This window comes from Mya arenaria, chromosome 5 (genome assembly GCF_026914265.1).
Source record: "Mya arenaria isolate MELC-2E11 chromosome 5, ASM2691426v1".
NCBI lineage: Eukaryota > Metazoa > Mollusca > Bivalvia > Myida > Myidae > Mya > Mya arenaria.
Genome location: NC_069126.1, coordinates 26302410 through 26328276, shown reverse-complemented (window position 1 = coordinate 26328276; position 25867 = coordinate 26302410). Strand labels below are relative to the sequence as shown.

The 25867-nt window shown below is 36.8% G+C and overlaps 1 protein-coding gene across 1 annotated transcript in view; it reads right to left on the bottom strand.

Annotated features, from left to right (window-relative positions):
• The window catches only part of LOC128233513 (dopamine D2-like receptor), a 136805-nt gene that overhangs the window by 46869 nt on the left and 64069 nt on the right, over nt 1-25867 (bottom strand). Inside the window, exons 2-3 of the mRNA XM_052947217.1 lie at nt 20645-20754; nt 6277-7154 (exon numbers count right to left, since the gene is read on the bottom strand). Of these exons, the coding sequence (XP_052803177.1) occupies nt 6277-7154; nt 20645-20754 (988 nt within the window). The remainder of the gene's footprint in view (nt 1-6276; nt 7155-20644; nt 20755-25867) is intronic.

Here is a 25867-nt window from a genome sequence, read left to right as displayed (position 1 = left end):
GCTCACCTGACCGCCCGACCGACTCTCCACCGCCAACCCAACAACAATCACTCGTTTCTAATACCCCGGTTTCCATTGAAAACCTGGTTAAATATCCAAAAGAACTGGATGCAGTATTCGAAAGCCTTCTATGTGTACGTCAACTCGAATGTCTATCGTCTATCTTATAGGTGTGATCTTTGGGTTGTAGATTATCGAACTCAACGAGAGCGTGATTTTATAGAAACACATCACATTTGGAATTTCAACCTTATTGTATGTTAGCTTATGTACAGAAATTTAGATCATCACCACGTGGGCTTAATATAGAAGTTATTTGAAGGTACTGTACAGTTTTGGAACACAGAGTTTGCCCCCCATTGTCCATTGTAATGTATGAAAAGAAGCATTTCATTTTCTGATTGAATGCAACATATGTACAGATGTAACAAATAAGTTTATACCACGATTCAAACGTTCTTGGCCAACTATCATGAAAACAATAATTGTAAAAAATATTGTTTATATTGTTATTTTTAAGAATATTTCTATTTTCGTATACAAAGCATTTGCTATGAGAAATAATGTTAGTCACTCTTTATATTTTGAATTGTTAATTTGTTAATACTATACGCAAAGAATATATGTCTTGTTAAGTTCCTTTCCCGAATCAATATAATTATGATACTAGTAAATGTTAATAATTATAGTTACTGATTTGTTCTGCAAAACGAATTTCGATGAAAACCATCAAGCACAAGTTAAATATCATAAATGATTATATAACATATGAATTGTTGAAATAAGTTTGTGTTTTGTTCTGTTCTGCTTTATATTAGTCATTCTAGAATTTTCTACATATTCGATATGCAGTGCGTACATTCGTTTCAGTATTGATATGCTCAAGCGTCTGTGCCACTCATCGTTAAATACCTTTTGAATGTTTGCATCTTTCTTGAGCATGGTGTGCTCAATGTGAGCTTAAGCATCTCTCCTTGTCCGTCGTTATGAAAGAATAATGATTACGAAACAAATATTGGTCATCTTGTGGGTAACACAGTTCAACTATTTGTAAAGCATTTCTAACATTCAATAGGCCAAAGTTCGTGCAAATTGATGAGAATGCTTGTGTTTATAAAAAAACGACTGTTAAAGTCCATGGCTTATGCCAGTGCAAAATAATGTTATAATGTTAGAAAAAGTTCATTACAACTCAAGAAACCACAGTTTCATTGAATAATTGTACCAGTCGGTAACAAGGTGTGTAACAAGGTGTGTAGCAAGGTCGATAACAAGGTCGGCAAAAAGGTTGGTAACAAGGTCGGTAACAAGGTCGTTAACAAGGTAAGTAACAAGGTCGGTAACAACGTTGGTAACAAGGTTGGTAACAAGGTCGATAACGAGGTCGGTAACATGATCGGTTACAAGGTCGGGGTAACAAGGTTCGGTAATAACGTTGGTAACAAGGTTGGTTACAAGGTCGGGGTAACAAGGTCAGTAACAAGGTCGGTAACAAGATCGGTAACAAGGTTGGTAACAAGGTCGGGTAACAAGGTTGGTAACGAGGTCGGTAACAAGGTCGGTAACAAGGTTGGCAACGAGGTTGGTAACAAGGTCGATAACAAGGTCGGGGTAACCAGGTTGATAACAAGGTAGGTTTAAAGGTCGGGGTAACAAGGTCAATAACAAGATCAGCAAAAAGGTTGGTAACAAGGTCGTTTACAAGGTCGGTAATAAAGTTGGTAACAAGGTCGGGGTAACAAAGTCGGTAACAAGGTTGGTAACAAGGTCGATAACAAGGTCGGTTACAAGGTCGGGGTACCAATGTCAGTAACAAGGTTGATAACAAGTTCGATAACAAGGTCGGGGTACCAATGTCAGTAACAAGGTTGATAACAACTTCGTGGTAACAAGGTTGATAACAAGGTAGGTTTAAAGGTCGGGGTAACAAGGTCAATAACAAGATCAGTAAAAAGGTTGGTACCAAAGTCGCTTACAAGGTCGGTAACAAAGTTGGTAACAAAGTCGGGGTAACAAAGTCGGTAACAAGGTCGATAACAAGGTCGGTGTAACAAGGTCGGTAACAGGGTTGATAACAAGGTCGGTTTAAAGGTCGGGGTAACAAGATCGGTAACAAGGTTGGTTACAAGATCGGTAACAAGGTCAGTAACAAGGTCGATAACGAGGTCGGTAACTAGATCGGTAACAATGTCGGTAACAAGGTCGGATAACGAGGTCGGTATAACAAGGTCGGTAACAAGGTTGATAATAAGGTAGGTTTAAAGGTCGGGTAACAAGGTCAATAACAAGATCAGTAAAAAGGTTGGTAACAAGGTCGCTTACAAGGTCGGTAACAAAGTTGGTAACAAGGTCAGGGTAACAAAGTCGGTAACAAGGTTGGTAACAAGGTCGATAACGAGGTCGGTTACAAGGTCGGTGTAACAAGGTCGGTAACAGGGTTAATAACAAGGTCGGTTTAAAGGTCGGGGTAACAAGATCGGTAACAAGGTTGGTTACAAGGTCGGTAACAAGGTCAGTAACAAGGTCGATAACGAGGTCGGTAACTAGATCGGTAACAATGTCGGTAACAAGGTCGGATAACGAGGTCGGTAACATGATCGGTTACAAGGTCGGGGTAACGAGGTTCAGTAACAACGTTGGTAACAAGGTCGGTTACAAGGTCGGGGTAACAAGGTCAGTAACAAGGTCGGTAACAAGATCGGTAACAAGGTTGGTAACAAGGTCGATATCGAGGTCGGTAACTAGATCGGTAACAAGGTCGATAACGAGGTCGGTAACAATATCGGTTACAAGGTCGGGGTAACAAGGTTCGGTAACAACGTTGGTAACAAGGTCGATTACAAGGTCGGGGAAACAAGGTCAGTAACAAGGTCGGTAACAAGATCGGTTACAAGGTTGGTAACAAGGTCGATAACGAGGTCGGTAACTAGATCGGTAACAAGGTCGATAACGAGGTCGGTAACAAGATCGGTTACAAGGTCGGGGTAACAAGATCAGGAACAAGGTAGGTTACAAGGTCGGGGTAACAAGGTTGGTAACAAGGTCGATAAAGAGGTCGGTAACTAGATCGGTAACAAGGTCGGTAACAATGTCGATAACGAGGTCGGTAACAAAGTCGGGGTAACAAGGTTCGTTAACAACGTTGGTTACAAGGTCGGTTACAATGTCGGGGTAACAAGGTCAGTAACAAGGTCGGTAACAAGGTTAGTAACAAGGTCGATAACGAGGTCGGTAACTAGATCGGTAACAAGCTTGATTACCAGGTCAGTTACAAGGTCGGGGTAACAAGGTTCGGTAACGAGGTCGATTACGAGGTCGGTTACAAGGTCGGGGTAACAAGGTCAGTAACAATGTTGGTAACAAGATCGGTAACAAGGTCGGTTACAATGTCGGGGTAACAAGGTCAGTAACAAGGTCAGTAACAAGGTCGGTAACAAGGTTGGTAACAAGGTCGATAACGAGGTCGGTAACTAGATCGGTAACAAGCTTGATTACCAGGTCAGTTACAAGGTCGGGGAAACAAGGTTCGGTAACGAGGTCGATTACGAGGTCGGTTACAAGGTCGGGGTAACAAGGTCAGTAACAATGTTGTTAACAAGATCGGTAACAAGGTTGGTAACAAGGTCGGTAACAAGGTCGAGGTCGGTAACAAGGTCGGTAACTAGATCGGTAACAAGGTTGATTACGAGGTCGGTTACAAGGTCGGGGTAACAAGGTTCGGTAACGAGGTCGATTACTAGGTCGGTTACAAGGTCGGGGTAACAAGGTCAGTAACAATGTTGGTAACAAGATCGGTAACAAGGTTGGTAACAAGGTCGGTAACAAGGTCGAGGTCGGTAACAAGGTCGGTAACAATGTCGGTAACAAGGTCGGTTAACAAGGTTGGTAACGAGGTCGGTTACAAGGTCGGTAACAAGGTTGATAACAAAGTCGGTATCAAGGTTGGTAACGAGGTCGGTAACAAGGTCGATAACAAGGTCGGTTACAAGGTCGGGGAAACAAGATCGGAGTAACCAGGTTGATAACAAGGAAGGTTTAAAGGTCGGGGTAACAAGGTCAATAACAAGATCAGTAAAAAGGTTGGTAACAAGATCGGTAACAAGGTTGGTAACAGATTTGGTAACAAGGTCAGGGTAACAAAGTCGGTAACAAGATCGGTAACAAGGTCGGTAACAAGGTCGAGGTCGGTAACAAGGTCGGTAACAATGTCGGTAACAAGGTCGGGTAACAAAGTCGGTATCAAGGTTGGTAACGAGGTTGGTAACGAGGTCGGTAACAAGGTCGATAACAAGGTCGGTTACAAGGTCGGTTACAAGGTCGGGGAAACAAGATCGGGGTAACCAGGTTGATAACAAGGAAGGTTTAAAGGTCGGGGTAACAAGGTCAATAACAAGATCAGTAAAAAGGTTGGTAACAAGGTCGCTTACCAGGTCGGTAACAGATTTGGTAACAAGGTCAGGGTAACAAAGTCGGTAACAAGGTCGGTAACAAGGTTAGTAACAAGGTCGATAACAAGGTCGGTTACAAGGTCGGGTTAACAAGGTCAGTAACAAGGTACAAGGTCGGTAACAAGGTCGGGGTAACAAGGTCGTTAACAAGGTTGATAACAAGGTAGGTTTAAAGGTCGGGGTAACAAGGTCAGTAACAAGATCGGTAAAAAGATTGGTAACGAAACGGGGTCGGTAATAAGGTTGGTAACAAGGTCGGTAACAAGTTTGATTACAAGGTCGTTACCGACCTTGTAACCGACCTTGTTACCAACCTTTTTACCGATCTTGTTACCCCGACCTTAAAACCGGCCTTGTTATCAACCTTGTTACCGACCTTGTTAACCTGACCTTGTAACCGACCTTGTTACCTACCTTTTTACCAATCTTGTTACCCCGACCTTTAAACCGACCTTTAAACCGCCCTTGTTATCAACCTTGTTACCGACCTTGTTAACCCGACCTTGTAACCGACCTTTTTACCGTCCTTGTTACCCCGACCTTTAAACCGACCTTGTTATCAGCCTTGTTACCGACCTTGTTACCAACCTTTTTACCGATTTTGTTACCCCGACCTTTACCCCGACCTTTAAACCGACCTTTTTATCAACCTTGTTACCGACCTTGTTACCCCGACCTTGTTACCCCGACCTTGTTACCCCGACCTTGTAACCGACATTGTTACCAACCTTTTTACCGATCTTGTTACCCCAACCTTTAAACTGACCTTGTTATCAACCTTGTTACACCGACCTTGTTACCCCGACCTTGAAACCAACCTTTTTACCGATCTTGTTACCCCGACCTATAAACCGACCTTGTTATCAACCTTGTTACCGACTTTGTTACCCCGACCTTGTTACCCCGACCTGGTAACCAACCTTTTTACCGATCTTGTTACCCCGACCTTTAAACCGACCTTAAAGGTCGGAAACAAGGTCGGGGTAACAAGGTTGGTAACGAGGTCGGTCAAAGGTCGGTAACGATGTTGATAAAAAGGTCGGGGTAACAAGATTAGTAACAAGGTCGGTAACAAGTTCGTGGTAACAAGGTTGGTAACTAGGTCGGTAACAAGGTTGGTTACAAGGTCGGTAACAAGATTGGTAACAAGATTCGTTACGAGGTCGGGGTAAGTAGGTCGACAAAGTTAGGGTTACAAGGTCGGGGTAACAAGATTTGTAAAAATATTGGAACAAGGTCGGGGTAACAAGGTCGGTAACAAGATTGGTAACAATGTCGTTAACAAGGTTTGTAACAAGGTCGGGGTAAGAAGATCGGGGTAAGACGGTCGGTAACAAAGTCGGTAACAAGGTCGATAACAAGGTCGGTAATAAGGTCGGTAACAAGGTTATGGTAACAAGGTCGGTAACAATGTTGGAAAGAAGCCTTAATATAAGACGCGATCTAGGTCGATGGCACACAAATCGTCGAGCGATTACATGTTTAATTATCTTCATTGAATTCTGCGAACATGAAAATATCAGTTTCCATGTCCGTCCATTAAATATCTCGGCAATTTATGAATGCAATATCTGTACTAAATTATTTCCATCTATACAATTTAAGTTAATAAAGAACGTCAGAATTATTTTCAATTTCTGAAACCACCATACACTGTTTACAATTTTCTTTAGATTTTATGTCAGATTTTCATTTTTATTTCTGAATATTTAGCCTAGCAAACATTCAAAGATACGTTGTTTACAAAGGATAAAAGTACATGACCTAGTGATTCGTGGAACACTTCAGTTTAACAAAACTTTAAGATAAAGTGATTAATTGCACCTACCTAGAACAATAGCTAATGTTTTTGTCGCTTTCCTTTCTCGCCTAGACGACGACTTTTCCTTTCTTTTTCGACTTGTTCTCATGTGAAAATTAAACTTTGTCGTGTTCTTTTTCTCTTTTTTTCGACGTCCCTTCCCATTTAAGCTAGTTTTACCCCCGCTACTGGTCTCTTCAGCATTGTCCTGAATTGCAGTTGTACCTTCACGGGAGGTAAAATTGGTCTCTCCTTCGTTTGGGCGATGCGTAACGACTAATGCAGCACAATGTGCACTTATTTGTTCCCTGCGTTCTACATCTTCAGCGACCGGATTCACGATGAGTTCACCTCTAGCTGGTAAATGAACGGGACTTTTGGAGTCACTTTCCTCGTCCTTTTGTGAATCTGTTGGATTGGATGTTGATGCCTCATCTATATGAGTCTCTGTTGCTAAATTATGGTTAGTTTTAGAACAGTTATTAGCCGTTGTGTTGTATGTAGACACTTTGCCATTATCCATTTTGGCAAGACCTGTTTTGTCTGTAGGTTCTTTAACTGCTTCATTTTCTATGACGTTAGTCACTGTTTGTGTGTCAATACATCTAGCTTTCTTCTTAGCTAAAGATCTTTGTGCTCTTAAACGTAAAACACGATATATTCGCCAATACAGAAATATCATGATTAATGACGGGATATAAAATGAACCCATGGATGAATAAATTAAGAAGTCTGAGTTGAAGAAGCTGCACATTCCGTCCTCCCGGGCGTCTGAATAGTTCACACCCAGAGCGATAGGGGCAGCTATCGCTATGGAGACGATCCACGTAAGGGCCAACATCACGTGCACACGTTTGGAATTCTTGTGTTTGGCGTATTTAATGGGCTGTGTAACTGCTATGAACCTGAAACAGGAAGTAAACTGTTAACTTGTTTTAACCATATGCTATGACTTAGCGTAATATTTAATGAAGGAATGAATTGCGGGATTAATGTTATTATCGGGGTATGAACGCAGTCGGGCTGGTTGAATTGTGTGGAGTGGAGTCCGAATGTATATTGTTATGCGATGATTCGTGATCCGAAGATGTTGCCTTCTTGTAAAATATTCGCAATTGTCGAAAGGCAGTTCCGTTGAGGTGTTAATATTGATAATCACACAACATCATAATGTTTCCCCGCTGATGGACTTTTATGTTAGGGTATTTAAATCGAACACTGTTTTTGAAACTTGGTCAATATATTAACCAAATCAGCAAAACGAAATATCTATTGGCAATTTGTCAATACTAGTATCCTATAAAATGGAATTAATCAAACTATTGAATAAAATAATTGCGCATTTCCTTACCAAAAATATTGTCGATTTTTATGGATATAAAAAAGAACTTGTGAACAAAGTGTTTGCAACAATGGTAAAACATCATCCCAAGATTTATTAAGAGCTCTTTTGTTAACAGGTATTGAAAAATGCGACATAAAATAGCTGTGTGAAGTTAGCTGGACATTGGACATTCAAAATCGATGTTGTGCTGGCACGACATTGGAAATTTAAAAAAGAATGTTGTGCTGGCACGACATTGGACATTGGACATTCAAAAGTGAATGTTGTGCTGGCACGACATTGGACATTAAACATTCAAAAGTGAATGCTGTGCTGGCACGACATTGTATATTCAAAAAATAATTTTGTGCTGGCACGACATTGGACATTGGACAGCTGAAACAAAAACGCTTTAACTAGCTCTTTCATTTAAAATTTTATTACTTATACAATCATCATAGATTTTTGTTTGAAAAAGCAAAATATAAGGTATGCAAACTTTTGGTAACAACACTTCCGATCTAGAGTTATAGAGCGGACATTATGATAGAAGTTAGTATGACTTGTTATATCACTACCGGTATTTGCTAGATTCGGTATTTTTTCCTATAAAAGTAAGAAAGTAAATCAATTTTAACTTATCTAGAAATAATCATCGCCTCAATATACAATCTGTGGACTATTCCATAAAGGCGTTTAAACAGTCTGTGAACTATTTCCATAAAGGAAACATTTATACAACCTGTGAACTATTCCATATAGGACATTTATTCAGTCTGTGAACTATTCGATTAAGGACATTTATCAATTAATTTACAAAAAACGACACATAAACAGCTATTCTCTTACTTTATAAATTACTTACATCCAGAGAGGCACACGCGTTGACAGTTTGTCTTAACTGATTCAGAGGCTTAAAACAATCATGTTGACAGCATGTTTTAACATTGATACATGCATCATGCCAACATTTCTGTCTGGGAAAAACTATTTACTGCAACATAACAATGCATTGCTTGCCGATGCTCGCGATACATTAAGATACGTAATGTCGTTGGGCAGTCTGAACGCATGCAGCAATGATTAATAACTGAAACAGATTCAATGGTGCCAGAAAAGGTCTTCCACAACTCCTATCATGTGAGATTACAATACACAAGTCATCAATAATTGCACGAACGGAAGTTCTCTTTCGCGATCCTGATTCCAGAAATATGTAAGTGTCCATAGTCTTTTAAAATTCAGTGTTTGCCGTAACCGTGGCTATATAAGAATGTCATATGAGATATTTTGGTACGTAAATAAGTATTGCAGTGGTCTTTATATAATCGGAATAAGAATGTCCTGACTACACGCTCTAATCGCAATCCCAAGAGTTCACCAGTTTCCACGGCACGATATTCGTAACGTAAATCCAATTTACATACAAAGAATGCAGCAATGACCCGGAAGATTTGCAAACTTAACAAGTACTGGCACGTTTTGTAGCCTCGTCTGACATCAGGGTTTGTTTTGCGTATATATCTTCAAGGCGGACTTTATTGAATTTAACACGATATGCGCCATGTGAGACACGGACGCCATAGCTGGCCTGGCCCGATGCAAAAATAGGGTTTATTGCCCATATATTAATACGATATCAAAACTAGCAGAGTCGCCGTGATTGAATATAGTTGAGACAAAATGGCATCGTACGTACAACAATAGGGAATGTAGCTGATATAACGACTGATGTATGCAAAACTTGAATTGGGCAAATATTCTCCGTCGTGTTTCTTTTTCTTGAAATATGCCCCTATTGCAAACTAACGCATACACAGCAATTCGCAAAAGGAACTAAGTGACATAAACACGAAGATCAGTTAGAACATTTTCCTTTTCCTTCTTTTAAACTCATGACAATGTATGCCAATTACAAAATTCTCATTCATGGCAATTCACCATTCTTCTGTTATGTGAATAACAAAGAGAAACGGCAGGGATAGGATATTCAAAAGTGAACGCTTTCTGAGAATATCTAAGAATTATATAGACCTTAAGCCCCGTTCTTATGCTGATGCCACAGTAATACATCTGTAAGAAACACGAATGCCTGAGGGGACCGTATTCAGACAAATCTGTAATGAATTTGTGAAACAAACGTATTACAGTCGGCATTCAGGATTACTTAAGGAATGGGAATAATGGCCTTTTCTGTTTCGAAAATAGTTAATATGTATTGTAAAAGACTTCTTAAGAACGATTCTAGTACTTTCTAGATTTATTCTTTACCTATGATATCAAGCAATATGACTTCCTTGTGAGAAAAGCAACACAAACAATGTTCAACTCGAGAAATAATGAGAGCTTATTTGCACTGTCTGTGAAAACCGACATTTGACGCGTCATCCCTGCAGTATTTTGAGTGTCAGCTCTGCGTGTACTGAAGCTTTGTTCTCTATAGTTTAATGTTAAAGCTCCTTTTATAAAATGTGCCATACATATGCCGGTTTCAAGTCAGTTGTCACTACACGAAGTGCCGCCTCATATGAAAGGAAAATCCGTATGAAAAGTGGTTTCATTCTTTTTATTTGTTTTGCTGATCTATTCCGCGACAAATTTGGTCAGAACAAGTTTTGTTCATCTGATTTGCCGCGACTAAAAATCGAAAAACATTTTTTTATTTATTTTTTTCGCCCGCACATTTTTTTCTTTTAGCTGCGCCGAACTTATTTTGTTGACTTCCGAAACTTCTTCTATTTTCTGAATTTCTTTTACCTAAACTTAAAACCGGCAGAGTCGATCCCCCATTTTTGGACTAGGGCACTTGTGGCCTAGTTCATAGCCATAAACACGCTATCTGCATTCTCAAGCCGCATCTGGGGGTTCACTGACGTAATGTATTCATACGCTGTATTTTGATTGGATTGCCGTTAGCGAATTTGAATAATCAAAGTTGTACCAGAACTGATTACAATGAAAACATCCAATAAAAATAGTTCTCCTAACAATTCAAGCTAACTGTATGTCCTTTTAATAAAGCACAAGAAATTCATACGTAGCGAGTGAGTAAATCGGGTTAACTACATGAATGTTCTTGCATACGGTCAGATTATATGCAATAAGAATATGAACATATTGGAAAAGCACGCATCGATTTTTTTCCGTTCAATGCTCTGTATTGATAGACTGGTACCCTCTTTCTCTTTTATCCGAAAAGAAACCAGTATCAGCTAACCGCGGTGCCCGTCGCGTATTCGAAATGTGTTGTGAATTCATACGTAAAGCGAATAAAGCGTGCGGTCTAAGTAGAAAACAACCAGGAAAGTTGGTTAAAAAAAAGTATTGTTATCCTTTGTATACAATGCTGGTATTTCGAAGTCTGTCCCTGTTCTTTTTTTTTCGACATAAATTGCATGTTTCGTGATATTTTCTTTTCGATACAAAGTTTTTTTTAACTAATCATCGCATGTCACTTAGCACTTTTTTAAATACAACATGATTTTTGGTATTTATTGTTTAAATACTACTAATGTTAACTAAAAACCATATGCCGGGTACCTGTATAACTTTATAATTTTGAGGAAAAGTAAATCAGGGTATCAGCCTACTTATTGACCTCAAAATTTACTCTGATCAGAGCGGCCGAATGATTCAGACATGTATGTTATCCCGGATGCTGATGATGTGAATTTCATAGTGTTTTATTGAGGAAATTTAACTAAATTTACCAATAAAACCGCCATTGAATGATTACCACTATTAAACGGATTTATTTTTATCTTACCGTGGGTAGCATTTTTAATTTGACACGTCAATTTTCAAGCAATACCAAGTTCGTTTGAAAAAATCATGTGATTTCAATTTTGCAAAATTGAGATAAAAAAATATCAAATATGCGCATACTTATTTATGAAGTTTCATTCTAAATGAAGCCAAATGTATGAATATGTGCACAGCATCTGTGAATAAGATGATTGTTTACCTATGTGCATAATAAGTCTTGGAGCCACTCTCAGTGTAAGTACATGACATTGTGATAAACCATCGCCATTGATAAAACAATCTTGCATGCTCAATTTTGATTTCCTCTCTTATAATGCACCAGTCAATTGTTACCACGGCCCCCTCGGGGATATACCAGGGAAAAGGGCTGTGTTTTTACCTTTCAGGTGTCCTCGTAGCTAAAGAACTTCAGCGAACACATTATACTGTATATTACCTTTTTGGACGTGTTGTAAACATAAAAAATATCAACATTAAAGTTATGGAAGCCAGAACTAGTGTCCTTGCAATGCCGGGTGATTGCGGTGGTTTTGTCTTCCCTCAAAATATATCAGGGAATCGCTCTTACCTTAGATCCCCGGGGTGCCGGGTTATTCACGGGATTTTACCATCATTTCGTTCTCGCAGGGCAGGGATTTTACCGGGGATTGGCTGGATGGAAAGTCGTTACAATTGACTGGTGCATACTTTACAAGTTCTTTTTCTGAAGACGCTTTGTGCTCACTTTTTGTTTTCTAGCCAAGAATGAAAATCAAAAATCAGTCAGAGATACAGTATGGTGATGCATTGTTGTTGATAGATCAATATAAATTTGTGAAATATTTGAAGGAAAGGTATTTGGTTAAATAATTTACAAGCGTAACTTTTGAGTTTTATTTAACAATGCAGTGCCGAATATTGTGGAGATAGAATTGAATTTGTATTAATTACTCAGTTGACTTGTGGCGTTTAGGGAACAAAATTAAAATCAAAATATTCAATCAAGTTCCCTTATCACCCAATGTTGTGGAATAGTAAAGTAATGAAGATTTAACCTTACAACAGTCTTTCTTAAATGCTGTCCAGGCTTTTTTATGCTTAAGAATAACTAACCTCGCGATGTCAGACCAGAAATCATCTTGGCATGAGATTGGATCACTATGGATCATTATGCACCAGTCAATTGTAACCACGGCTCCCACATCCGGGGGTATACCAGGGATAGCCGGCGAAATGGGTCATGTTTTTACCTTTCAGGTGGCCCCGCAGTGCCAGGTCTTCCCGGAAAATACAGTGTGGATGGGGCTTAACCTAATGTCCCTTGGGTGCGGGGCATTTGGTGGGGACTTTACCATCAGATTATCTCCACTATTCCGGGACCGGGGGGCGGGGGCATGGTTACATGGTTAATTGACTGATGCATTAGCTTGTGTATTCAGATTTAAGAATATATATTTATTTATATAAGTTATACTTTGCAATCTAAATTAATGTGTAAAGGTATCCTTTATCAATAAATGCAAGTATACATAAATGACTGTGCAAATCTTTATGTATCATCCAAATATGAGTACCTTGCAGGGTGAATGTTATTTTATACTAAGTGAGCTTTCAAGATTACCTTTCCAATAGCATACACAATGCAGTTTGAAACCTGCAATAATTAAAACAAATCTTGGTTGTAGACCATTAATATCAAATATTTGATAAGTCACAGACATTATAAGGTACAGTTTAAAGGGGTTGTACTCAGTTAATGATGAAAAAGCAAAAAATTAAAGAAAATTGTAGAAAATTGATATAAACTTGGTATCGATGTGTACAATTAATGCATTGAAACTTACTAACTGATGATCCCCATAGTTTACAAATGATTTATTAATAGCAGTCATTTCGTGTTTTTCCATTACAAAAAGATTACTAGGTATGTCTACCGAGTATAATTCATTCCTTATGCGTGATCTGCCATTGATGTTATTACATGATATTAGCGAGTTAGGTATATATCTGGAAAATTCCTCCCAGTAGAAGTAAGTCTTCATAGCATAGTGGATACGACACTTCACTGCATTTTTTTCATTTTGGTATTTTATTTACAATAACGATATCAAAGTGTAAAATATTTTATTACAAAAGTGTCCTTAGATTCGTTACAGGAAAAAACAAACTGGTGCCAATCTGGTGTACAGTCCCTTTCATAAACAACAAGTGAAGCCAATGCTGTATTAATTTGAGACAAACAAAAAAAGACAGCACAAAGTTAAAAAAAGTGTGACCAATGTGAGAATACCTTACATAATTTATAAATTTTCATGCGATTCAGACAATTTCAATCCTAGAAATCACAAAAAATCATTCCCTTGAATTATTCCTGTCATAGTTTAAAGCTACCCTCTCACAGATTTACCGTTTTTACCAAAAAAAATTGTCTTGGAAAGATCAAATTTTTGCGTTAACATCTTCAAACCAATGATATCAGATTGCTGACAAACAATAAGCTCGTAGTTTGTCATATTTCCGTTCGAAAATTAATCTTTTATGGCTTAAACCGTTGCTACAGTTTAAGAATAATGCTTAAAACATCATTTTTTTAACATTAATATAAAAATCTGCCATCTAAATTTTGGTCAGCAGTCTTATATAACTGGTTTCCATGGATTTTCGCAAAAATTGGCTCGTTCCAAGCCAAAAAATAAAAAAGTTGTCAAAATGAGAGTGCAGCTTTAAACTCATAATAAAATTTCAATGCACTACATTTGACTTAATTTTAAACAGATGAAAAAATGTTATTTTTAAAAAGCACAATATATCCTTTATGTGACCTTACATTGTAATGAATTTATTCAGATCATACTTAAGTGACTTTTCTTGCACTTAAATGTGAACAAGAAAGCTTGGGACTGAACACTAAATGAAACAAGAATGAAATTAAATGAATCACAAAATATCATCAAAATTATATACACAAATGTTCTTTGATATACAAAAAAATGAAACTTTTCAGACTTTCAAAAATTTAACATTTACTAAATATGGTTATATAAAATGATGAATACATTTGTAGGATTTGATATCCTACTAGATGTAACTTGGTTTCGTTCATTTTTCTAAACTTTCTCTCAGTGATGAGGAATAAATTTTATTCACTGCAGTTGTTTTCTAAGTTTATGAAAATAAGAACAATTGAAACAATTCATTAACTACTGTTGACCAGTGCAGATTGTGGGAGGTCATGGTTGATTTCAATGAATCACCAATAAGCCCTGCCAAAATTGGATACCGATTGGTCAGTCAGGTGCTTTTGGTAGGCATGATTAGCATGAATGTTAATTTTAACCATCATTTATGAATGTTTACACAATCAATGAATATTGAAATAACAAGCAAATGTTAGTTTGAATGATGAAAGCCATGAAATATGTGAAGTATTCAAAAAGAGACCATTTTTTCAGCTTGTGTAAAAAATGAGAAAATTGTTAAGTAACATTATTTATTGTTTATCAGGAAAATGTTGAAATCTCATGTTTAGGCCTATAGTGATCATACTTGATTGCTATGTTATTGGCACTTATTGCAATATGTTTTATTCATTGCAATATTTATGTAAAACATTAATTATTATGTTGACTTAAGTTTGTAGATAAGAACTAATGGTATAGGTGATGTGAGGATGATCTCCTAAGCCTTTAAAACCCATTTTGGTATTGTGAGTTTTATGCTCCAGTCTTGTTCAGTTTAGCTTTTGAAGACTAACTGCAAAACAAGTCCAGCTGTCTAGAAAGACTATGTCAAACCCTGACCAGATATAATTTCTTGTCTTTTCAAATTACCAACTTGGCAATGGTTTTATCATAACATAGGATAAAAATTATTGGTTTTAAAGAACATGTTAGTGTTTTTGTATGTGGAATGAAATATCATAAGTGGCACTAAATTGAACATGATTTATAGTTCTCATTGATAGTACACATAGCCCCAAGTACATGTTGATCTAAGATTTAAGGCTTGGATGGAGTCAGGGCAAGAAAAATGCATGTTAATACATTGTACTTTCCAACGCAAGTACTGTTTGTTTATTCAAGTAAATAAAGCAAAACTGCAGTATTGCATAACCAGCTTAATTGACATTATAAGTTGGAGTTCAAATTGCTGCAATTAAAGGCACATCTAGTTTTCAGAATTATTCAAACTCTGATTTAGCAACCTTAATATAGTTTAATATATATACTACTTTTGCGAAATGAAAGCTTTTTTAGATTTACAAGGACGGGTGAAAAATATTTGCCAAATGTACTGCAACACCTGATACCTGCTGTCTAGGAATCCAACAAATTCTTGGCACTCCAAATGTTACAGTAATATTCAATTTGGAGTGCCTGAAAAGAAAGCTTCTTGATTCTACATTCAACATCTTCTTTCTGTATGACATATTGGACCAGGAGAATCATGAACCTACAACCTTTTGCATCTATTGAGATAGGGAGCTATCAGGACAGTGACAGAGGACAATACAAGAATGGTCAACTGCTGCATTTATTGAGTTATCTAATGCATACAAATTAAGACGGAGAAAATAATTCTTAATGTTTCCAAACTACTTCCTTAAGTATCTTGTACATGTATGTAGTTGTCTTTTACAATGATTGTTCATTCAAGGTTGTATTCGACTCAAGTAGATTTTTGCAGATTCGGATTTCACAAGGCACAAGCCGAGTAAAATCAAAATCTACAAACAACTACCAGAATCAAATATGACATTCCGCCATATCCGGATTAAAACGCAGTACTAATAACCCTTTTATTATATACATTACTGATTAGATCACTTGGAAGCCACATCTTTGCATACTAAATTTCTTTTTAAGGATGCACTCATTGGTTTAATGACGTCAATTTAATATTGCGCAACATACTTGTTATGACGGGACGTCACAAGAGTGGTATATGGCCGATCAATCTCATTAAAATCAGATCCCCAATACACGCTTCACGACGCTACGCTATGTACGTACATAACATAATGAAATGAAGTGAACGTCACGATATGATTTTAATGAGATTGATGGCCGTATTGCACTGGAGCGGAATATGGGTTAAAGTATTTTGTGATATGTATTGCATGTGGATTGATGATGGGTATAAAATAAAGAATAAAATTATGTTTGGTATTCCATTCTTACTAGCAGTGTGATGAACTGCTGACACCATGTTATGAAATTTGATGGTCAAAGTATTTAAAAGACATTTCAATATTTCATACTTTAATCAAAGCGCGAGGCAAATATGTGAGAGTTGCAAATTTTATTTGAGCTATGGGAATGGGTGAAGAGCACATAAATAAAAGTGAAAAATGTGCCGACAGCGCTTGTGCCTGGGCGAAGAAACAAACATACATATCTATATCTTTATGGCGTCTTGTGTCATTTTGTTTTTGTAAATGTCACTTCAATCGCCGTAATCCCCCATCCCCATGTATTTAGTGTTACAATGCATGCCCCATTTCAATCGTTTCTAAAGGTTTTTCGTTGCTTTGATTAAATATCATACGATAAGAAATACAATACATCATATATATATCATTTCCTTTTATTAACATACACGTTTTGTTTAGGGAAAATCATTTTTTTACAATCAACTTCAGCAATAATTCCATTCAAAATGCACAGCTTTATATCAATTCAGTCGACGTTTCCTCATGTATTTGAAGTTACAGTAAATGCTCTTTTCAATCGCGTCTAAAGGGTTTTCGCTGCTTTGATTAGATAGCATAAATTAGACAAATTTTATGAACTTACAGGTTTTAATTCTTTAGGGAAAATGGTTTTATTTTTACGAGCAACTTTAGCAATTATACCTTTTAAAATGCAGAGCTTATCAGATGGTCGTTTTCCCGCGGTGAGGACAAACATGTGGTCAGTTAATGTATGTAGAAACTATGTTTAGATTATCGGAACTAGTCTGTTTTTAGGAATGAGAATAGGATTTTGCTTTTTAAAGTTTATTGATAAATTTGCGTGACTCACTGTCGTATCAGGGCATGTGTGCTTATATAAATTGAAAGCCTAATGTATAAAGCTATGCCAAGAATTCACCGGAACGAAGCTTTTATGCCATATGAAAACTTCTCATTAGAAATATAAACGCCTAAAATCATAGAATGAATAGTATCTTGTTATTTGTAGCAGGTAAATTACAATGTATAGTATTTGAAGCATTAGCAATGCGAAACCTGAGATACAACTATTTTAACACTAAGACAATAATTATATTTGTTTCTTATCTCATAAAAGTCTAATAAAAATCACCATTACAAAAAAAGCATGCTCCAGGGTCACGTCAGATTTAAATAACAAATCATGCAGGCGATGGGACACTTGCGGTCGGTAATAATTTCTGAAACATCATGGGCTAAACTAGAGTGAATATCAATACTGTATGTTATCTTCCTACCAGAGCCTCCATCATCTTGACCCTCATTAATCTGATAAATATAACGATCTAAAAATAGTTATATTCTGCTAAAAATAAAACGCCGGGATACATAATCACAGCGCGGAAATAGCCGAACAAGCAAAAACTCATACTCGGACTGCAACACGACCGATCCATTTGTATGGTTTCGACGTCATTCTGCTAAACATAGAGCGCATTGAGACAGTAAAATGGGTTAAAACGACATGAATAGAAGTAGTTCTTTGGAGTTTGTGGTGTTAAGACTACCTGCGCGCATGCGCAGATAGTCTAAAAACGATATTCATCTCATCTTAGTCTACTCAACTTGCTTTGCTATGTACAAAAGTCTGCAGCAGTAATATGAATAGCATTAGACAGAAGGCAGTGCCTAATATTTATCAACAGCACTAAGTTATCATGGTAACATGTTATATGAATTGAATACCAAGCACAAATTAAGAGGGAGAAAATAATTCTTCACATTTTAAATAAAAACTTCTTCCTAATAGCATTGTGTATACAGTCTGACATAGGTGTACAATGTTGATGTCTTTTACAAAGATTGTTCAAAGTATGGCCCTGTGGTTAAAAGCTCCCCTGAAAAAGAGGTGACAGGTTTTCTATATAGTATATAATTACATCATTGAAAATCTTCTCTGAAACTGCAAATAACAGTCCTTTGATATAAAAGGATTTGATCAAATTAAAGAAGTATGTGTGCCAACCACGTACATTAATTTGTACAAGTCTTATTTAACGACTTTGAGAAATTCAAAAGAACTATGACTTTATCTGATTTAACCCTTTAGCCCCCCCCCCCCCATCCCCCTCACTCACACACACTTTACTAGATTTTTCAAAATTCCTTTGCAGCTTGCAAGCAGTTTTAGTCTAAAGTTTAAGCTAGCCCATTAAACAGTGACCCCTTGTGATGTGAGCCGATTTTTTTAATGCTTAGAACATGGTTGTTAACATTCCCCTGAATGAAGCCCTAGTCCATCAGTGCTTTTAGCACTTTGATTGTTGGAGGTATTTCCATACTATTTATTCTTCGCGAGCGGACTTTCAGAGAATGTCTGTCCTCGTATCCGGGCAAAATTCAGTTCTCGTAATGTAAAATACACGTTTTACGTAAAAATAGTGTCATAGTCAATGGATTATAGTTTTCAGTAAACAAGAGCAGTTTCATAGCGTGGAGGGAAATAATTATTCAGGTGTGTGTTAAGTAATTTAATGATTTTTACTCAAATTTTAATGCAAAGTAATGACTGAATCACATTTTGAGTTCAAAGCTTATTTTCAAATACACGGACACACGAGTAACAACCATTTAAATAATGTTTTCGTAAGCTTTTTTTAAATTTTAAATGCACTTATCAGTGTATGAATACTCATACTCAAGTGTTATAAACAGGTCAAAAAGTAGGTCAAGATTGTAAATGTTAAAAGCAGAAAAATAACCCTGTTATAAGTAAAATACTGGGGTTTAATTATCTCAATCTTATCACACTTATTTTTGTAAGGGACAGGCATTAAAAATTGTTTTTAAATCCCTGATCGATTAATATTAAAGCGATCTGTTTGTTTATCGTATATACGGGCATTGAAGCAATGGCGGCGTTATGTTATTCTTTCTTGAAATATTGTAACTGGTGCCACATTTGCAGATCTGTTTGATATTGCTTCAATTATATCGTCCCACGATTCTATCCGTAGTGTCATTTCTTAAATGTGTTCGGTGTGATTATCATTTTCCATTTTCTGTCATGTCAAAGGCACAACAATTTTATCATGGAGCTCAAGTGGTCCAAATTTAGATCTGACCCTATGTTTGGAAAAATTCAAATGATGAATTTCTCTTACTAGTCTTAAAATGCTAATTGTGATAGTAATTTAGTTAGATTAGTATTGCATGACTACACTAGTTGTTCTTTTTGGTCTTCGAATAACTGCAAATTACTCTTAGGAATGATGGCTTTACAATACATCCATGTTTAAATTGATGTGGCAATGCAACTTAATAGTGAACAACTGGATCTTATTTCGCTCGCCCTCTCCTACTTCTTTTCTGACAAAATCCGTAGAACAAACGATTAACTTTGTGTGGCTTAATTTAATTGAACAATGAATTTCCAGACAAACGTGCACAAAAAAAAACAGCAGGCATCACCTAACAGTGTATTTTAGAAAAGTTATCGTATCGACATGTCTATAAGCGAGCAGATTTCATTCGTTTCAATTGTTTGACAGCTTCCCTCTTGAGCAATTGCATCATGGTTACTCATTTCATTATTTGCTATCTAATTGACACCACTGTTTTCATACGACGGATAGAATGTGCTTTCGAAGAAACTCACTTCAAAATTTCACTAAGAAATGATTATGCTTTTAAACAGTGAAAATATTAATTTGATTTTTTTTGTTTTTGGAACTCAAGCTCCCTTTATCGTTCTATTCAAAAGTCGACACACAAAGAGCTAGGACACAATTTCAGCGACATCAATTAAAATGAAATCAATATATGTTTATATGTAAGTCGGCGGTTTAAAAAAAAAATACAATTAATTCAAATTTAATTTAGACATATGAAAAAATAGATGTTTGTTGCAGTGTAAGATTGCATTGTATCTCACCGAGTGATCACCAAAACCTATATTTCACAAGCGGCAAAGCATGGGCATTGCCTACACACTGAAACAAACAATTATTCTGTTCATCTGCCGTTTGATGTAATCAATGGACTTAAATGAAATTTCGAGCGAGATCCTTGGCTGGATAATTTTTCCTTTTATAATCAGTAATTTATGCATATAAAAATGAGTTGGTTATGGATCTAGATAGAAGTGTTTATAGAGTGCGGAAGGCGGCGTGTACCTGTCAACGCTGATGGCGGTGAGGTTGAGGATGGAGGCCGTACAAGCCATCACATCGAACGCCACCCAGGCGTCACACAGCTCGTCACTTAGGCTCCAATACTTTGTCACCTGAAATTATTTAAATAATGTTATGCTTTTATCACAACAATTATAATGCTGTTCCTAAATGTTGAACTTTAAGACGACTATTGGCAGAGATGCTGGATGAGAAGAGTTGAATATTTTAATGAATTGCATGCACCAAATAACATAGATTTATATTAGCCTCGATACCTTACACTTCTTGAATCTACAGGTAACATATAAGCCTCGAAAGCTAACACTACTAATGTCTAGATACAACATATATTACCCTTCTTGAGTCTACATATAACTCATATCACCTTCAATAATTCACACTAGTTAAGTATAAATATAACATATGCGTTACACTCGATACCTTACGCTTCTAGAGTCTATCCCAACACCTACCTGGTATATAGCATATATTACCCTCGATAGCTTACCATACTTGTGGCTAGAGATAACAAATATTACCCTTAATACTTTACATTTCTTGTATCTAGAGATAACACATGTTACCCTCGATATCTTACGCTTCTTGTGTCTAGAGATAAAATATATTAAACTCGATAATTTACACTACTTAAGTAAAGAGACACCATATAATAGCTTTGATACCTTACGCTACTTGAGTCTTGGTATAACATATATTACCGTTGATATGTTTCACTTCTTGAATCTAGAGATAACATTTATTAGAGTCGTTACTTTACACGGTTTATGTTTAGAGGTAACATAAATAAGCCTCAAAAATTAAACACTACTTGAGTGAAAAGATAACATAAATAAGTGTCGAAACCTTCAACAAGTTGGGTATAGATATAGCATATATTAACCTCGATACCTTACACTACATGACACGGGAGGTAACATGTATTCGCTTCAAAACCATACCCTCCTTGTGTCTAGACAAAACATATATCACCTGTGATACCTTACACAACTTATGTTTAGAGATAACATATATTACTCACGATACCTTACACTACTTGGATCGATACCTTACACTACTTGAGAATGGGGGTAACATGTATTAGCATCGATACCTTGCACTACATGTGTCTAGAGATAACATATAATACCCTCGATACCTTACCCTGCTTGTGTCTAGAGATAACATATATTACACTCGCTACCTAACACTACTTCAGTCTATAGATAACATATATTACACTCAATACCTTACACTGCTTTAGTCTTAAGATAGCGTATTACCCTCGATGCATTACACTGCTTGAGCCTAGAGATAACATATATTACCCTCGAAACTTTACACTGCTTGAGTCTATAGATAGCGTATTACCCTCGATGCCTTACACTGCTTGAGCCTAGAGATAACATATATTACCCTCGATACCTTACACTGCTTGAGTCTATAGATAGCGTATTACCCTCGATACCTTACACTGCTTGAGCCTAGAGATAACATATATTACCCTCGATACCTTACACTGCTTGAGTCCATAGATAATATATATTACACTCGATACCCTACACTGCTTGAGTCTATAGATAACATATATTACCCTCGATGCCTTACACTGCTTGAGTCCATAGATAATATATATTACACGCGATACCCTACACTGCTTGAGCCTATAGATAACATATATTACCCTCGATACCTTACACTGCTTGAGTCTATAGATAACATATATTACACTCAATACCTTACACTGCTTTAGTCTTAAGATAGCGTATTACCCTCGATGCCTTACACTGCTTGAGCCTAGAGATAACATATATTACCCTCGATACCTTACAATGCTTGAGCCTAGAGTTAACATATATTACACTCGATACCTTACACTGCTTGAGCCTAGAGATAACATATATTACCCTCGATACCTTACACTGCTTGAGTCCATAGATAATATATATTACACTCGATACCCTACACTGCTTGAGTCTATAGATAACATATATTACCCTCGATACCTTACACTGCTTGAGTCTATAGATAACATATATTACACTCGATACCTTACACTGCTTGAGCCTAGAGATAACATATATTACACTCGATACCTTACACTGCTTGAGTCGATAGATAACATATATTACCCTCGATACCTTACAATGCTTGAGTCTATAGATAACATATATTACACTCGATACCTTACACTGCTTGAGTCGATAGATAACATATATTACCCTCGATACCTTACAATGCTTGAGCCTAGAGTTAACATATATTACACTCGATACCTTACACTGCTTGAGTCTATAGATAACATATATTACACTCGATACCTTACACTGCTTGAGTCTATAGATAACATATATTACACTCGATACCTTACACTGCTTGAGTCGATAGATAACATATATTACCCTCGATACCTTACAATGCTTGAGCCTAGAGATAACATATATTACACTCGATACCTTACACTTCTTGTGTCTATAGAGAGCGTATTACCCTCGATGCCTTACACTGCTTGAGCCTAGAGATAACATATATTACACTCGATACCTTACACTGCTTGTGTCTATAGATAGTGTATTACCCTCGATGCCTTACACTGCTTGAGCCTAGAGATAACATATATTACCCTCGATACCTTACACTGCTTGAACCTAGAGTTAACATATATAACCTTCGATACCTTACACTGGTTGAACCTAGAGATAACATATATAACCCTCGATACCTTACACTGCCTGGGCCTAGAAATAACATATATAACCCTTGATACCTTACACTGGTTGAACCTAGAGATAACAGTTATTACCCTCGATACCTTACACTGCTTGAACCTAGAGATAACATATATTACCCTAGATACCTTACACTGCTTGCGCCTAGAGATAACATATATAACCCTCGATACGTTACACTGGTTGAACCTAGAGATAACATATATAACCCTCGAAACCTTACACTGGTTGAGTCTACAGATAACATATATTACCCTCGATACCTTACACTGCTTGTGTCTATAGATCAATCGATACCTTACACTGCTTGAGCCTAGAGATAACATATATTACCCTCGATACCTTACACTGCTTGAGTCTATAGATAACATATATTACATTCGATACCTTACACTGCTTGCGTCTATAGATAACTAGATACCTTACACTGCTTGAGTCTATAGATAACATATATTACCCTAGATACCTTACACTGCTTGAGTCTATAGATAACATATATTACCCTAGATACCTTACACTGCTTGAGTCTATAGATAACATATATTACACTCGATACTTTACACTGCTTGCGTCTATAGATCACTAGATACCTTACACTACTTGAGTCTATAGATCACTGGATACCAACTACTTTGGTCTATAGATCACTTGATACCTTACACTACTTGAGTATATAGATCACTGGATACCTTACACTACTTGAGTCTATAGATCACTCGATACCTAAACTACTTGAGTGTATAGATCACTCGATACCTTACACTACTTGAGTCTATAGATCACTGGATACCTTACACTACTTGAGTATATATATATCACTCGATACCTTACACTACTTGAGTCTATAGATCACTCGATACCCTACACTACTTGAGTCTATAAATCACTCGATACCTACACTACTTGAGTCTATAGATCACTCGATACCTTACACTACTTGAGTCTATAGATCACTCGATACCCTACACTACTTGAGTCTATAGATCACTCGATACCTTACACTACTTGAGTCTATAGATCACTCGATACCTACACTACTTGAGTATATAGATCAATGGATAACTTATACTACTTGAGTCTATAGATCACTCGATACCTTACACTACTTGAGTCTATAGATCACTCGATACCTACACTACTTGAGTATATATATCAATGGATACCGTATACTACTTGAGTCAATAGATCGCTCGATACCTTACACTACTTGAGTCTATAGATCACTCGATACCTACACTACTTGAGTCCATAGATCAATGGATACCTTACACTACTTGAGTCTATAGATCAATGGGTACCTTACACTACTTGAGTCTATATATCACTCGATACCTTACACTACTTGAGTCTATAGATCACTCGATACCTTACACTACTTGAGTCTATAGATCACTCGATACCTACACTACTTGAGTATATAGATCAATGGATACCTTATACTACTTGAGTCTATAGATCACTCGATACCTTACACTACTTGAGTCTATAGATCACTCGATACCTACACTACTTGAGTCTATAGATCAATGGATACCTTACACTACTTGAGTCTATAGATCAATGGATACCTTACACTACTTGAGTCTATATATCACTCGATACCTTTCACTACTTGAGTCTATAGATCACTCGATACCTTACACTACTTGAGTCTATAGATCAATGGATACCTTACACTACTTGAGTCTATAGATCACTCGTTACCTTACACTACTTGAGTCTATAGATCACTCGATACTTACACTACTTGAGTATATAGATCAATGGATACCTTATACTACTTGAGTCTAGAGATCACTCGATACCTACACTACTTGAGTCTATAGATCAATGGATACCTTACACTACTTGAGTCTATAGATCACTCGATACCTACACTACTTGAGTCTATAGATCACTTGATACCTTACACTACTTGAGTCTATAGATCACTCGATACCTACACTACTTGAGTCTATAGATCACTTGATACCTTACACTACTTGAGTCTATTGATCACTAGATACCTTACACTACTTCAGTGTATAGATCACTCGATACCTTACACTACTTGAATCTTTTGATCACTAGATACCTTACACTACTTGAGTCTATTGATCACTAGATACCTTACACTACTTCAGTGTATAGATCACTCGATACCTTACACTACTTGAGTCTATAGATCACTCGATACCTTACACTACTTGAGTATATAGATCACTCGATACCTTACACTACTTGAGTCTATAGATCACTCGATACCCTACACTACTTGAGTCTATAAATCACTCGATACCTACACTACTTGAGTCTATAGATCACTCGATACCTTACACTACTTGAGTCTATAGATCACTCGATACCCTACACTACTTGAGTCTATAGATCACTCGATACCTAACACTACTTGAGTCTATAGATCACTGGATACCTTACACTGCTTGAGTCTTTACATAAAATATATTTAACCCGATTTCTTACACTACTTGAGTCTTTAGATAACAAATATAACACT